Consider the following 10,750-nt stretch of genomic DNA (forward strand, 5'->3'; position numbering starts at 1 on the left):
CTTACTGAGGGCCCCCAGCATTCGCCCGTTGTTGGACCGGACAACCCTCCCAGCTTCATCAGCTGCTCCCACCACACCTCCTCCCTGGCAAAATCCTTGGCTACCCCAGGGTCTCAGCTCTCAGGTCCATCAGCTGTCCCTGCTTCCCTCTGCTTCCCCTGGCACCAAAGCGGATACTGTGCAGGGCTTGTGGCCGTGCTTGATCTGCCCCCACCCATCTGTACTTCGGGGGATCACGGGGGTCGGTTCATAGTAATATCTCCTCACCTCATTTTTTGGTATTATCAGCAGGGTTTTTGGTTTTGCTCTCTAGTTACCACTTCTATGCAGGGTTTCACAGAAATTCAAAAAGTATGCCACCACAGCCTTCACCTCCCCAGAATCCGCCCCCCCAGATTGGTCACGATGACTTTTATTGTTGTAGGCAACCAGTGTTTGGGTGGATCTGCCCTCATGGTTTCCAATCCCTTTGCTCCCCCTTCTTGCTTATAGCTCACTCCTTCCAAGTTTTCTCCTTCCTAGATTATGTCCTTCAGCGCTTCTGCCAGCAAAGGCCTGTTGGTAATCAATACTCCTCATGTTCGCCTGTGAATATCTTTATTTTTTCCCTCGCTCTTGCTTAATAGTTGAGCTGACTTTATCATTCTAGTTGAAACTATGGTTCCACTGCCTTCTGGCATCTAGGGTTGCGTTTGATACGTCTGCTGTTACTTGTTCCTTTGTACATAATGATTTTTAAGCTCTACAGGGTAGAAAGCTGCCAGCCGGTAACAAGGTGAGCGCTGACTGACAGGCAAAAATAAGAAGAGTAGAAAAGGATGAAACACACTTTAAACGGCAAGGAGCTCTCCACGCGTCAGTTGAGAGCCAGCAGCCCAGCAGGGCCTTGCAACGCTCCCAGGTAGAGTCCAAGCCTGGGCTGGTCAGGGACCCCCCACTCTGAAGAATCTCCACTCCTGGGGGGGACAGGGACCCTCTGGCCTCCGGGGAGCTAAGCTGGTGGCTGTCCCGTCAGCCTTCTTGGTGTTTCTCCAAGTCCTGCCCCAGCTTCATGTTACACAAGGAACCACAACAGTCTCCCCAGATACCCTGGGAGGGGCAGGGTGAGCGCCCTGTCTGCGGCTACATGAGCACACCCCCCAAGAGAGCTCAGCCTGCCCTCTCTCCTGGGCCCCCATGCTCTCCACACCCTTCCCCTCCTCCCTCACATGGTCTCAGCCCCACGGGTCATCTTTCAGGTCCTCGAACCGAGTCAGCTCCGTCCTCAGGGCCTTCGTCCGCGGTCCTTCGAGCATGACTGTCTCCACCCGTGCCCCCTCGTCCCTGCCTCTGCTCACGGGTGGGCGAGAGTCATCAAGCCTCAGCTCAAGGGCTACCTCCTGGGGGACGTCTCCCACCACCGACCTCGAATTTTTCCTACCCCCAGCTGAAACCCCCCCTCCATCACCACCCTGAGCCCTCTCGAACCCTCTAATTACGTTGTCCGTTGTTTCACTCGTCCTCGGTGCTCCTGGGAGCCCCAACGGTGAGCCCCAAGGGTCGTGTTCACTGTTACTCTCACAACATGCAGACCATGCATAAGTGCTCAGGAGACCTCCAGCTTAAGGATGGTGGGCTGGATCGAGCATTCATTGTTTCCTCCTCAATTTCCACGAAAATGGCAGTAAAGGGATTTTTTTTTTTTTTTAAGGCATAGACCCACAAAGACAGAGAGACAGAAGAGGACAACAGTCTCATCTTGGAAGCTGACGCTGAGGTACAGGAGGCCATCCTCTGAGCAAGTGCAAGAGTGGTTCCGACGTGGCCGGGGGAAGCCCCCAGGCCCAGGGAGACTCCATGTGAAGCCACTCCGGGGCAGCAGCAGTCCGGGGGTCAGTCTCCAGCACCCCCGGCTCCCACTCAGGCAGAGCCCTCGGCCTCTAGCTGCATTCAGCTCCACCACCCAACCCGGGAAGGGCCCCTTCCTCTTGGGGTCGTTCTGGGGAGTGAGACGGTGAGCGCCTGGCCCATGGCAGGGGACCCACCAGAGATCGTTCAAGGGTCAGAACTCCAGCCCCACCACAGGAGCCCTCGCTGGCAAGGAGCTGAAAATGGCACTGCCCGAGGGAGGTCCAAGCCACCCAGAGCCACACTGGTCCTCACAGCCAGGCTCGCACCCCACAGCTCCCGGCATTTCCTCTCCCCCCAGACGGCCCCCCGGGGAGGCAGCTGGCCCTTGAGAACAAGCCAGCAAGGCCATTTCCAGAGCAGCGGGAGATACTGCAATCAGGGGCTACAGTTCACCTGCCCCTCCTGTTACACTGGTTGGTTCAAGCCCTCTCACAAGCCTATCTGAGGCCAACTTCCTGTGACATTCCTCTGGTCGAGCTCTAGGGACCAGCTTCCCTTCCCAGTCACAGCTCCCCCCGACCCACCCCTGCACCGATGCTGCTGGGAGACCCCTCTGCACCAGCTCTATTCTGGAATCTGTTCTGCTTCCCTACGCAGGGGCTCCAGGACCCAGGGAAGGGAACGGACGTTAGAGCAAGGGGAGAGAACCACAGGATAGACCGAGGAGCCCCCACAGGACGCCTGCCGGGGGCTCGGGCAGGGCTCCTTAACTCCTGCCCGGCCTACGACTGGCTTCGCTGTTGCTTCTTAGATAAAAGAAAGGCAGGAGCGCAGAACTCGGTCTGCCCTTCCCAATCTCGTGGTCACACACTCCAACCAACACTCACAATTTCAAGGGGAGAGACAGTCCCAGGAGAAAAGCGACCACGGTGAGGTCTGTCAGTCTGGCTACTGTGATGGGGATTTCACTCTCATAAAAATCTCTTGTCAAAACATCCCATGCCACAGCACTGTATATTTTTAGTTTTTATATGCTATTCCCTAATAAAACTTATTTTTGCCAGTTCATTTATACCCAAAGTGTACTTAATACGGACACCTGGGAGAAACTTACTGTGTTTCGAACGACGCTTTCACTTCCTTCAGTTATCATTAAAGAAGCAGCCACGAGGACGTCACGTAAACTGCTCGTTTATTAGCACTGGTACTGGGAAAGAACGCTCCCGTAAGCGTGCGGGGCTGCAGGGAGGTGACGGGGGGCCCCGGCGTGCGAACGCGGCCCTCACTTCTTCCACTCGCTCCTGTCGTAGTCCCACTTGGCTGAGAAGCCCTGGATCGGGGCCACCTTCATGTCGAGCATCCTCTTGGTCTGCTTGGCCACCCACTCCTCCTCGAAGGTGTGCGGGACGGGGCCGTACACTGCAGTCCAAAACAACTTCGTGAGGCAACGCTGTCCTGACCAGGCGTTTCCAAGCCAACGCGCTACACGGGGGAGGCCTTCCCCCATCTCACTGGCAACCCGAGCAGCACAGTCATCTGCCACTTGACAGCCACACACAGGCGAACACACTGATTTCGAATCCTGGGCACTGACAACTCAGTATTTCCAAATTATTCCTTCGTTTGTAAAAGCAAGCAATAAAATACTTAAGCTAAAAGCAGAGCGTCCTCTCTCCAGGATACAGACAATGGGTCTACAGGCAAGCACAGAGCACAAACAGAACGAAAGGTGACGCAGGGGAAGAGCAAAGGGTCACAGGTCTGTCACCGACCCGCGTCCACAGGCAGGCCACAAACACAGGATCACACCTGCTCAGCACGGGAAGATACCTGCTCGGCTGGACAGAGAGAACGCAGGACAGGCAGCACCAGAACAAGCACACAGGCAGCGCAACGCTGGCCGGGCGGAAACTGCTAGGCCCGAAGACCCAGAACTCTGGTTACTGAGCTGCAGTCCCCGACGGCAGAAGCAGCCCTTGACGCGTAAACGTTCCCTTCTCCTTGAGCTAACCTCCACTACTCCTTCTTCTGACAACTGACTGGCGAGCAGAGAAAGCACTGCTGGATACGTGGCGGGCCGCACAAAGGAAGCCGTTCGTGACCGAGCGTGGCCCGCTCAGAATAAAGCAGACTCTGCTTACACCACTTCTGTTCACGCGAGCCACTCTCTCAAACCCGGTACACAAGCTGGGGATGGAGCCCAGGACGGAAGCGCCGATTCTGTGTGGAGGCCCCATGGCCCACTCTTGGGCACCGAAAGATGCAGCCGTTCCGGGTACACGGCCCCTTCTCTCCCCGCCACTCACCGTACAGCTTCTCCCAGATGAGGATGAGACCAGTGAAGCCGATGAAGAACATGGCGGCGCCCACAACCGTCTTCCACTCGTTTGTGCTCCTGTTCATTTCTGCGAAGCTCTCCTTGAACTTGAGGCGGTACACTGGGGACAGAAAGGACAGCGCTGCAGGCGCAGAGGGCCATGGGGACCGACAGCCCCTCCGCAGCGCGGGGCTCCATCACTCCTCCCCACAACACGGGGGCGGCAAACATACAGCTAGGAACACAACACAGGCCTGAGGCCCGGACGCACCCACGCACACATAAGGGGGAAGGAAGGAGATGCATGAAGTTATGGAGTTTACTCTGGGCACAAAAAGGCAGTGAAATTCCTTCTCCTTTAGATTAAGGTTTAAGGGTCTTTTTAAGCCCATAATACTTTCATGCCTCTTTCCTACCTGACAGCGAAATTTCGCTGATCTTCCATCAATAATTTACAGCCAACCCAGTCCCACCCAGGGAGGCCCGAGAAGCTACTCTCATACGCTAAGCCCTCCGCAGAGCCCTGCATCCTTGTTCCTGCTCCTCCCCGGGGGCGCTGGAGCCAACAAGCCCGGACATAGGGGCCTGGGCCCTGGACAGCCCCACAGAGCCACAGGAACCCACCCTCCCCAGCACACTGTGCTCTGGGCAGCAGCCCAGGACCAGAATTCTCAGCCAACGCAAGCTGCCCTTGCTTCCCTTCAATACCCACATTCCACTTTCTCATCGATGGAGAGGCTGCTCCAGGAGGCCTTCTCCTTCTCCTTCAAGGCCTTCTGGCTGGCAGAAAGGCTCCTGACGTGGGCCACATCGGGCAAGGGGTAGTCACGCCGGTCGACGTAATTCGGGAGAGCATAGTCTTCACTCTTCACAACACTTCCTAAAACATGCATTGGATAAATATTTGAAAATTCACATGGGTTCAGAGTTACAAACAGGGCGGTGCTTCTAAAAACCAAAGTAAGTACATGTATGTGCACCCTGAAAACTTCAGTTACCCCAGGGGCTGTGGCCACCATCCCAAATAGCCACAGGACTGTCATGTGCAACAGGGAGCAGGCCTGTCCCGAGGGGCCCAGACGGCACAGTGAGGCTGGCAGATGGGTAACAGCAGCGCTCTTCATCACAGCAAAACAAAAACCTGCCAGGGGCCTCGCTAACAAGGCGGCACTTCCAGCAACGACCAGTGTTCATGTAGAGCTCAGAGGGGGCGCTCAGGTTCCCTGGACTGGACTGCAGACCGGACTAAGTGAAGGCCCTTCTGCAAGGGACTCCAACTAACAGGGAAGAACAAAAACAATATACAACTCATGAAAAGGGCTTCCCTGGTGGCGCAGTGGTTGAGAGTCCGCCTGCCGATGCAGGGGACACAGGTTCGTGCCCCAGTCTGGGAAGATCCCACATGCCGCGGAGCGGCTGGGCCCGTGAGCCATGGCCGCTGAGCCTGCGCGTCCGGAGCCTGTGCTCCGCAACGGGAGAGGCCACAGCAGTGAGAGGCCCGCGTACCGCAAAAAACAAAAAAAAAAACTCATGAAAGAAACAAGGTTCAAAGTTCAGAAAGAAAGATGTATGAAAAGCTGGTTACTGCACCCCTGCTTATTACAGCAAAGTACCAAACAACCTGTGTCCAACCAAGGACGCACTAAGAAGCTGTGCTCCTTAGAAACACGCCATCATGGAGCCATTTGGCCTGTTCAACAACGGTTCACCAAGCACCTACTGTATGCCAAGCGTGGCTCCAACCTGGGGTGATCAGTGAACAACGCAAACATTCCTGCCTACCAGTGTCAACGTGCTAGAAGTGGGAATCAAACAATAAACTACAGAGCATGTTGGGAAATGAGAGATCTGGAAAAAAAAGAAAAAGGCAAGCAGAGGAAGGGAACCAGTGGTACATGCATGGCAGGAAACAAGTTACAACAGTACAATGAATGACAGAGATCCACGTGCCCAAAATGGAAAGTCAACTGTGTACCCGCCAAGTCACAGAACACTATCAGGGTTATGTTTTCTTTTTAAAAAGCTAAGTTACGTGTAGATACTCACAGGTATGTGTAGCTAAACACACAAATCCCCTGGCAAGTTAAACCCAAGCTGTTATCAGTGGAAAGAGGAGAGGACAAAAATGATGATTCTGCTCAAAAAGTGAGAAATTTTAGTGCCTTCACGTGGGTGTGTCCCCATGTATTCTTCCAGTAGAGAGGAAAAAAGTTCAGACAGCAGGGAAAAAAAGGAATAGCTTCAATTTTATTTAGGGTTTTCCCTCTGCAAAAAGCTGTGTTCAATTCTACCCTACATCTGCAAGAAAATGTTGTGTTCCAAACTGATTTAGAGGTATGAAGTCCTGCAAAAATGCTTCACCTCTATTTAGCTTAGTCCCAATGATTAAAATCTCCCAAACACGTTAACAGTAGTGAAATAAAACCTTGAGTCTTAAAGCAGTAAAGTTTCTCTAGGTGCGTATCTGTGACTTGCAAATGCCTAGCGTACTTATATATTTATACCCGACCTTATCCCAAAAGGATGTGAGATGAAAATGGCTAGAATTACCTTCCAATTTAAAAACTCTCAAAATGATGAGTGGAGTACAAAGCACTCAGGTTACACATGAGTTATTAAAAATAGATGCTAACTGGGGTCATGAGAATGTTCTACAATTGACTGCGTGATAATGGCACAACTCAGTGAATGAACTAAAAAACGACTCAAGTGCACCCTTTAGTGGGGGAATGTGTTATGTAAATTCCATCTCAATAAAGCTGTTATAAAGACGTAAATGCTCATAACCTTCAAGCACTCTAAGCATGAAATTGCACTTTCTAGAACAAGAATGGCCAATCCATGCTCTCAGGGCTGCCAAGGGCTCTTCAGCAGTTTGGGCCTGGTCCCCAGTAAGTGGGGGCGGGGAGGGGAGTGCGGAGCACAAACACGTAAAGGTTAACACACCAAGCATTCCTGTTAAAGAGAGAAAAGCAAAGACGTTGCATTCTAGTGCATGTTTTAGCATGTGTATCCTCAAACTGGATGGATTTTGGGGAGCCTCTGCTGAGGCAATCTGGTGAATCTAAGCTCCCCTCTCAATCAGACGTGTCACCACACAAATATCCGAACTTCCCACAAGGGCTACCAATGGCGCTCCAGACTGTGCTATTTTATGTGGAGAACCGGTTCATGTATTCGTGTGCGACTTGTACAACTAAAACTTTAAAATTAAAGGACGAGACTTGTCTAATGGACTGCAGTTCTCTCCACCTGCCTACCGTGTGCTGGAGACGCGGCAATGAACAAGCCCGGTAAGGTCCCTGGCCTCCAAAGCTGGCGCTCTAGAAGCAGACGACACTCTAACTACCCCAAATCCACAGTCTCTACGGAAGCACAAAGCAAGGTAAGGAAGGACAGGTGGTCAGGAAAGGCTGTTCTAAAACAACACCTGCACGGAGGGCGATGATTCGAAAGAAGCAACCGTCCACACCTGTGGAGCTGAGGCAGGAGGGGCCCGCGCGGGGCATCTGGGGAACAGCACACCCGTGTGGGCTGGGAGCCTGAGCCCACAGGAAGGGCTGGTGTGGGCTGCTCTCTGCCGCTCTGGGTCTGACATGACGAGACCAGAGAGGCTGGGCGCTGTTCGTACTCCAGGCACAAGAAGCCAGCAGGGGCTTCAAGAAGGGACTGACTAGATCCGACCTCCTCTGCCTAACGCAATACCCTAAGAATAAGTCACGGCCAGTGCCACCGAGGGAGGTTCGAGTTGACTTCTTACAGAAGATCCGAACGACCAAAGGGACATGAAAGAACTCCTGGGGGTGACGGAAGTATTGTATGTCCTGACAGAGGTCATTGTTACACAACTGTGTGAGTGTACCTAAATCCATAGAAACGTAACACCTAGAAAAGATAAATTTTCCTTTCTGTAAATTATACTACCAACTAAACTAAGCAAACAAACTAAAAGCTAAGGAAATACATTAGCAAAACCAAAATGGAAACAAAATGTAATTTCTGTCCTACGTGACTTGCCAGGCTTTTAGTGAAGGAGTGCTTCTTTCTGCGTGTATTAACTAAACAACTAATTTTTTTCATTACCTAGTCATTTAAATTACATATTTCAATAATACTCTTACTAATATGATCTGTTTTAGAGTCTATGTCCATCGTGTTACCCTGAGCAATACCAGCAATATAGAGAAACGTAAGACAACAGTACTGCCAACTAAAGGACACAATTTTAAGGAAAAATTCACACACAAAGCAACTCAGGCAACAGCTTTTGAGCCCCTGGATACATAAGCCTTGCTCTCTGACTTTATCACCCACCACTCAAGCCTTGCCCTCGACCCCTCAGTAACACAACCTGCCATGCTGACTTGCATTTCCTCCTTCTGCTTGTTCTCCCTCCGACTGGAATGCTGTGAGGTTAAAGCTACTAACCCTTCAGCAGAGCAAGGCCTCTCCTCTAGAAGCCCCCCCTGTGCCCCAGAGGCCAGGCTAAATGTTCCTCCTCAGGGTCCCTCTCTTACTGAAACGCTGCCTTCATGTATCTTCCCTCTCCAGACGGCAAACATCCTTGGGGAATGATTTCATATCTCATATTCTTTTATTCTAAGTGCCTAACAGTGACAAGTACAAAGAAGTGCTTGATAAATGCAAAACTAACCTCGCTATCTGCCAGGCACTGCACTAAGCCGTTTACATATATTTCAGGTGAGAAAACAGATTCCTAAACTTGAGTAACTAGTCCAAGGTAGAAATGAGATTGAACCCAGTTCAGGCGAGGAACTCCAAGCTCCTTCCCTTCCATTGTCCCAATAATGTAAACCATGTTCAAGGTAAGTGGCTGGGAGTTTTGTCGGAGGGAGAGAGTGTTAAAGTCAGGTATAGTGGGGATCTCTTAAAAGGGGTGGAACTTGAACTTGAACCTGAAAATATGGGAAGGGAAGGAAAAGGGGGAAAATACCAGTCTAAGCAAAGACTCAGACCAGAATTCAGTATGATTCATAAATAACTCTCTAATCTAGAAGTATGCCCCATTAACATATTTATACCTCCCCTCAAGTTCCTCAACAGCATGATCAGGATCTTAGCCATCTCAGCCCTCTGTGTTTGAAACTCCAGCACAGGGCCTTAAACAGAGCAGAGCAAAAAGAAAAGTTACACTTACCGTGTGCCCGTACACACACCGAAGTGGAAATTGCTCGCTTGCCAATTAGGCTAAATACTCTGGTAGCCAACATTCTGAAAGACAAAAACGTACCTTCCCTATGAATAAGCGTAAACACCTATTAGGAATGATTGCTTTTTGCCCCAATGCATTTTGGAAGTCAATGCAATTCTTTTCTCTTCTTCTCCCCCCTAACATAACTGATCCCTTCTTCATTACTGACTCTGAATTCACAAATTAACCTAGGATGAGATTTTTTTTTCTCAGCAGTCAGCACGTCTTAACGGAGCTTCATTATAAACCAAGCACCATATGTATGCACTTAAGGCAATTCGGAGAAAACTGGGTTTTTGGGTTATTTTGCATATCGTTTCTCTGCTTTTGTCTTTTAAACATTAGCTTTCTTACAAAGCAAAGAGAAAAATATTTTTAAAGGAGACTCCGGAAAAGCTAGAATGTGCTATGATGGGCTCCATTGTTCAGAGAAAAAAAGTCAACAGTTCAAAGGGACGGTGGCACGCACTGCATTCATTATTTGGTTTAAGACCTAATGTGTGCACAAGACAGGAAGGGGAAACCCGGGAGAAAGGCTGCAAACAGGGCCCTGGGCCACTTCCAAACCCTGCAGGACAACGAATGACCTGGATGACCCCCCTCTCACCTGGGCCTTCACTGAATCATGCCTAGCTCCCCTACCTCCCCCTCCCTTAAAACTGGACGTTTCAGGGGACCCCACCGATGACGAAAAGGATGCCAAACGCATTCAGAAAATGCCCATTACGGGCAGAAGCATGACAATCAGGGCTGAACTCGTTCCCGTTTCCCTTGTTTTCTCCACCTGCCTGGCCCGCGCGTGGGCGGACGCCGAACGCCTGCCCCTGAGCCCCGTTACACCCGGGGCAGTGGCGCAGCACCGTCTGAAGGGGTGGCCGGGAGCCCGCAAAGCGACCTGCCCTAGGGTGCGCGCCCGCGGCCAGCGGACGCTCCAAGGTCAGAGCCGAAGCCAGCCCGCGGCCGCGGCAGCGCAGGCAAGGACCGGCCGATGCTTCTGGGAGGCACAGAGACCGCCACCGGGCAGCTCCGGAGCCCGGAGCCCCCGCCGGCCGGCCTCAATGTCACCGGGACCGGAGGCCCAGCGCCGGTTCCTGTTGGCGCCGCGCGGCGCGCACGCAGGCCCGGCGGCTCCCTGCGCCCGACCCTCACCAGCCTCGCGACGCAGACCGGTCGCCGGCCGCCTCACCTGCAGCCGGCCAGCCGCTGCTCACCTTGCCAGCCAACGACCGCCCTCTACGCCCCGGGTACTCACGACCGGAAGAGAGCGAGGCCGCGCCGCGGAGCACCACGGGATCGAGGAGGACCCCACCCCGCGCCCGACCGCACAGGAGGTCACAGGACCGGAAGTCGGGGGGCGCCGCGAACGTCGTAAAACGCAGGGCCGGGCTGCT

At 52.5% G+C, this 10,750-nt stretch overlaps 1 protein-coding gene across 3 annotated transcripts; it reads right to left on the reverse strand.

Annotated features, from left to right (window-relative positions):
* Window positions 1-3,005: 3,005 nt before the first annotated feature.
* LOC101278353 (cytochrome c oxidase subunit 4 isoform 1, mitochondrial) lies at window positions 3,006-10,684 on the reverse strand. 3 transcript variants are annotated; one of them, XM_004280078.4, is made up of 5 exons: window positions 10,546-10,684; window positions 9,306-9,379; window positions 4,860-5,027; window positions 4,137-4,268; window positions 3,006-3,249 (listed from the first exon to the last, which is right to left on the reverse strand). In XM_004280078.4, the coding sequence occupies exons 2-5, from the start codon at window positions 9,376-9,378 to the stop codon at window positions 3,113-3,115; spliced, it is 510 nt and encodes a 169-aa protein (XP_004280126.1). In that variant the 5' UTR covers window position 9,379; window positions 10,546-10,684; the 3' UTR covers window positions 3,006-3,112. The 3 variants fall into 3 exon arrangements, with proteins under 3 accessions (XP_004280126.1, XP_012392292.1, XP_049560053.1); XM_012536838.3 differs by having other exon boundaries at window positions 10,571-10,651; XM_049704096.1 differs by lacking the exon at window positions 10,546-10,684 and adding an exon at window positions 10,509-10,529.
* Window positions 10,685-10,750: the final 66 nt, after the last annotated feature.

This window comes from Orcinus orca, chromosome 20 (assembly GCF_937001465.1).
Source record: "Orcinus orca chromosome 20, mOrcOrc1.1, whole genome shotgun sequence".
Lineage (NCBI taxonomy): Eukaryota > Metazoa > Chordata > Mammalia > Artiodactyla > Delphinidae > Orcinus > Orcinus orca.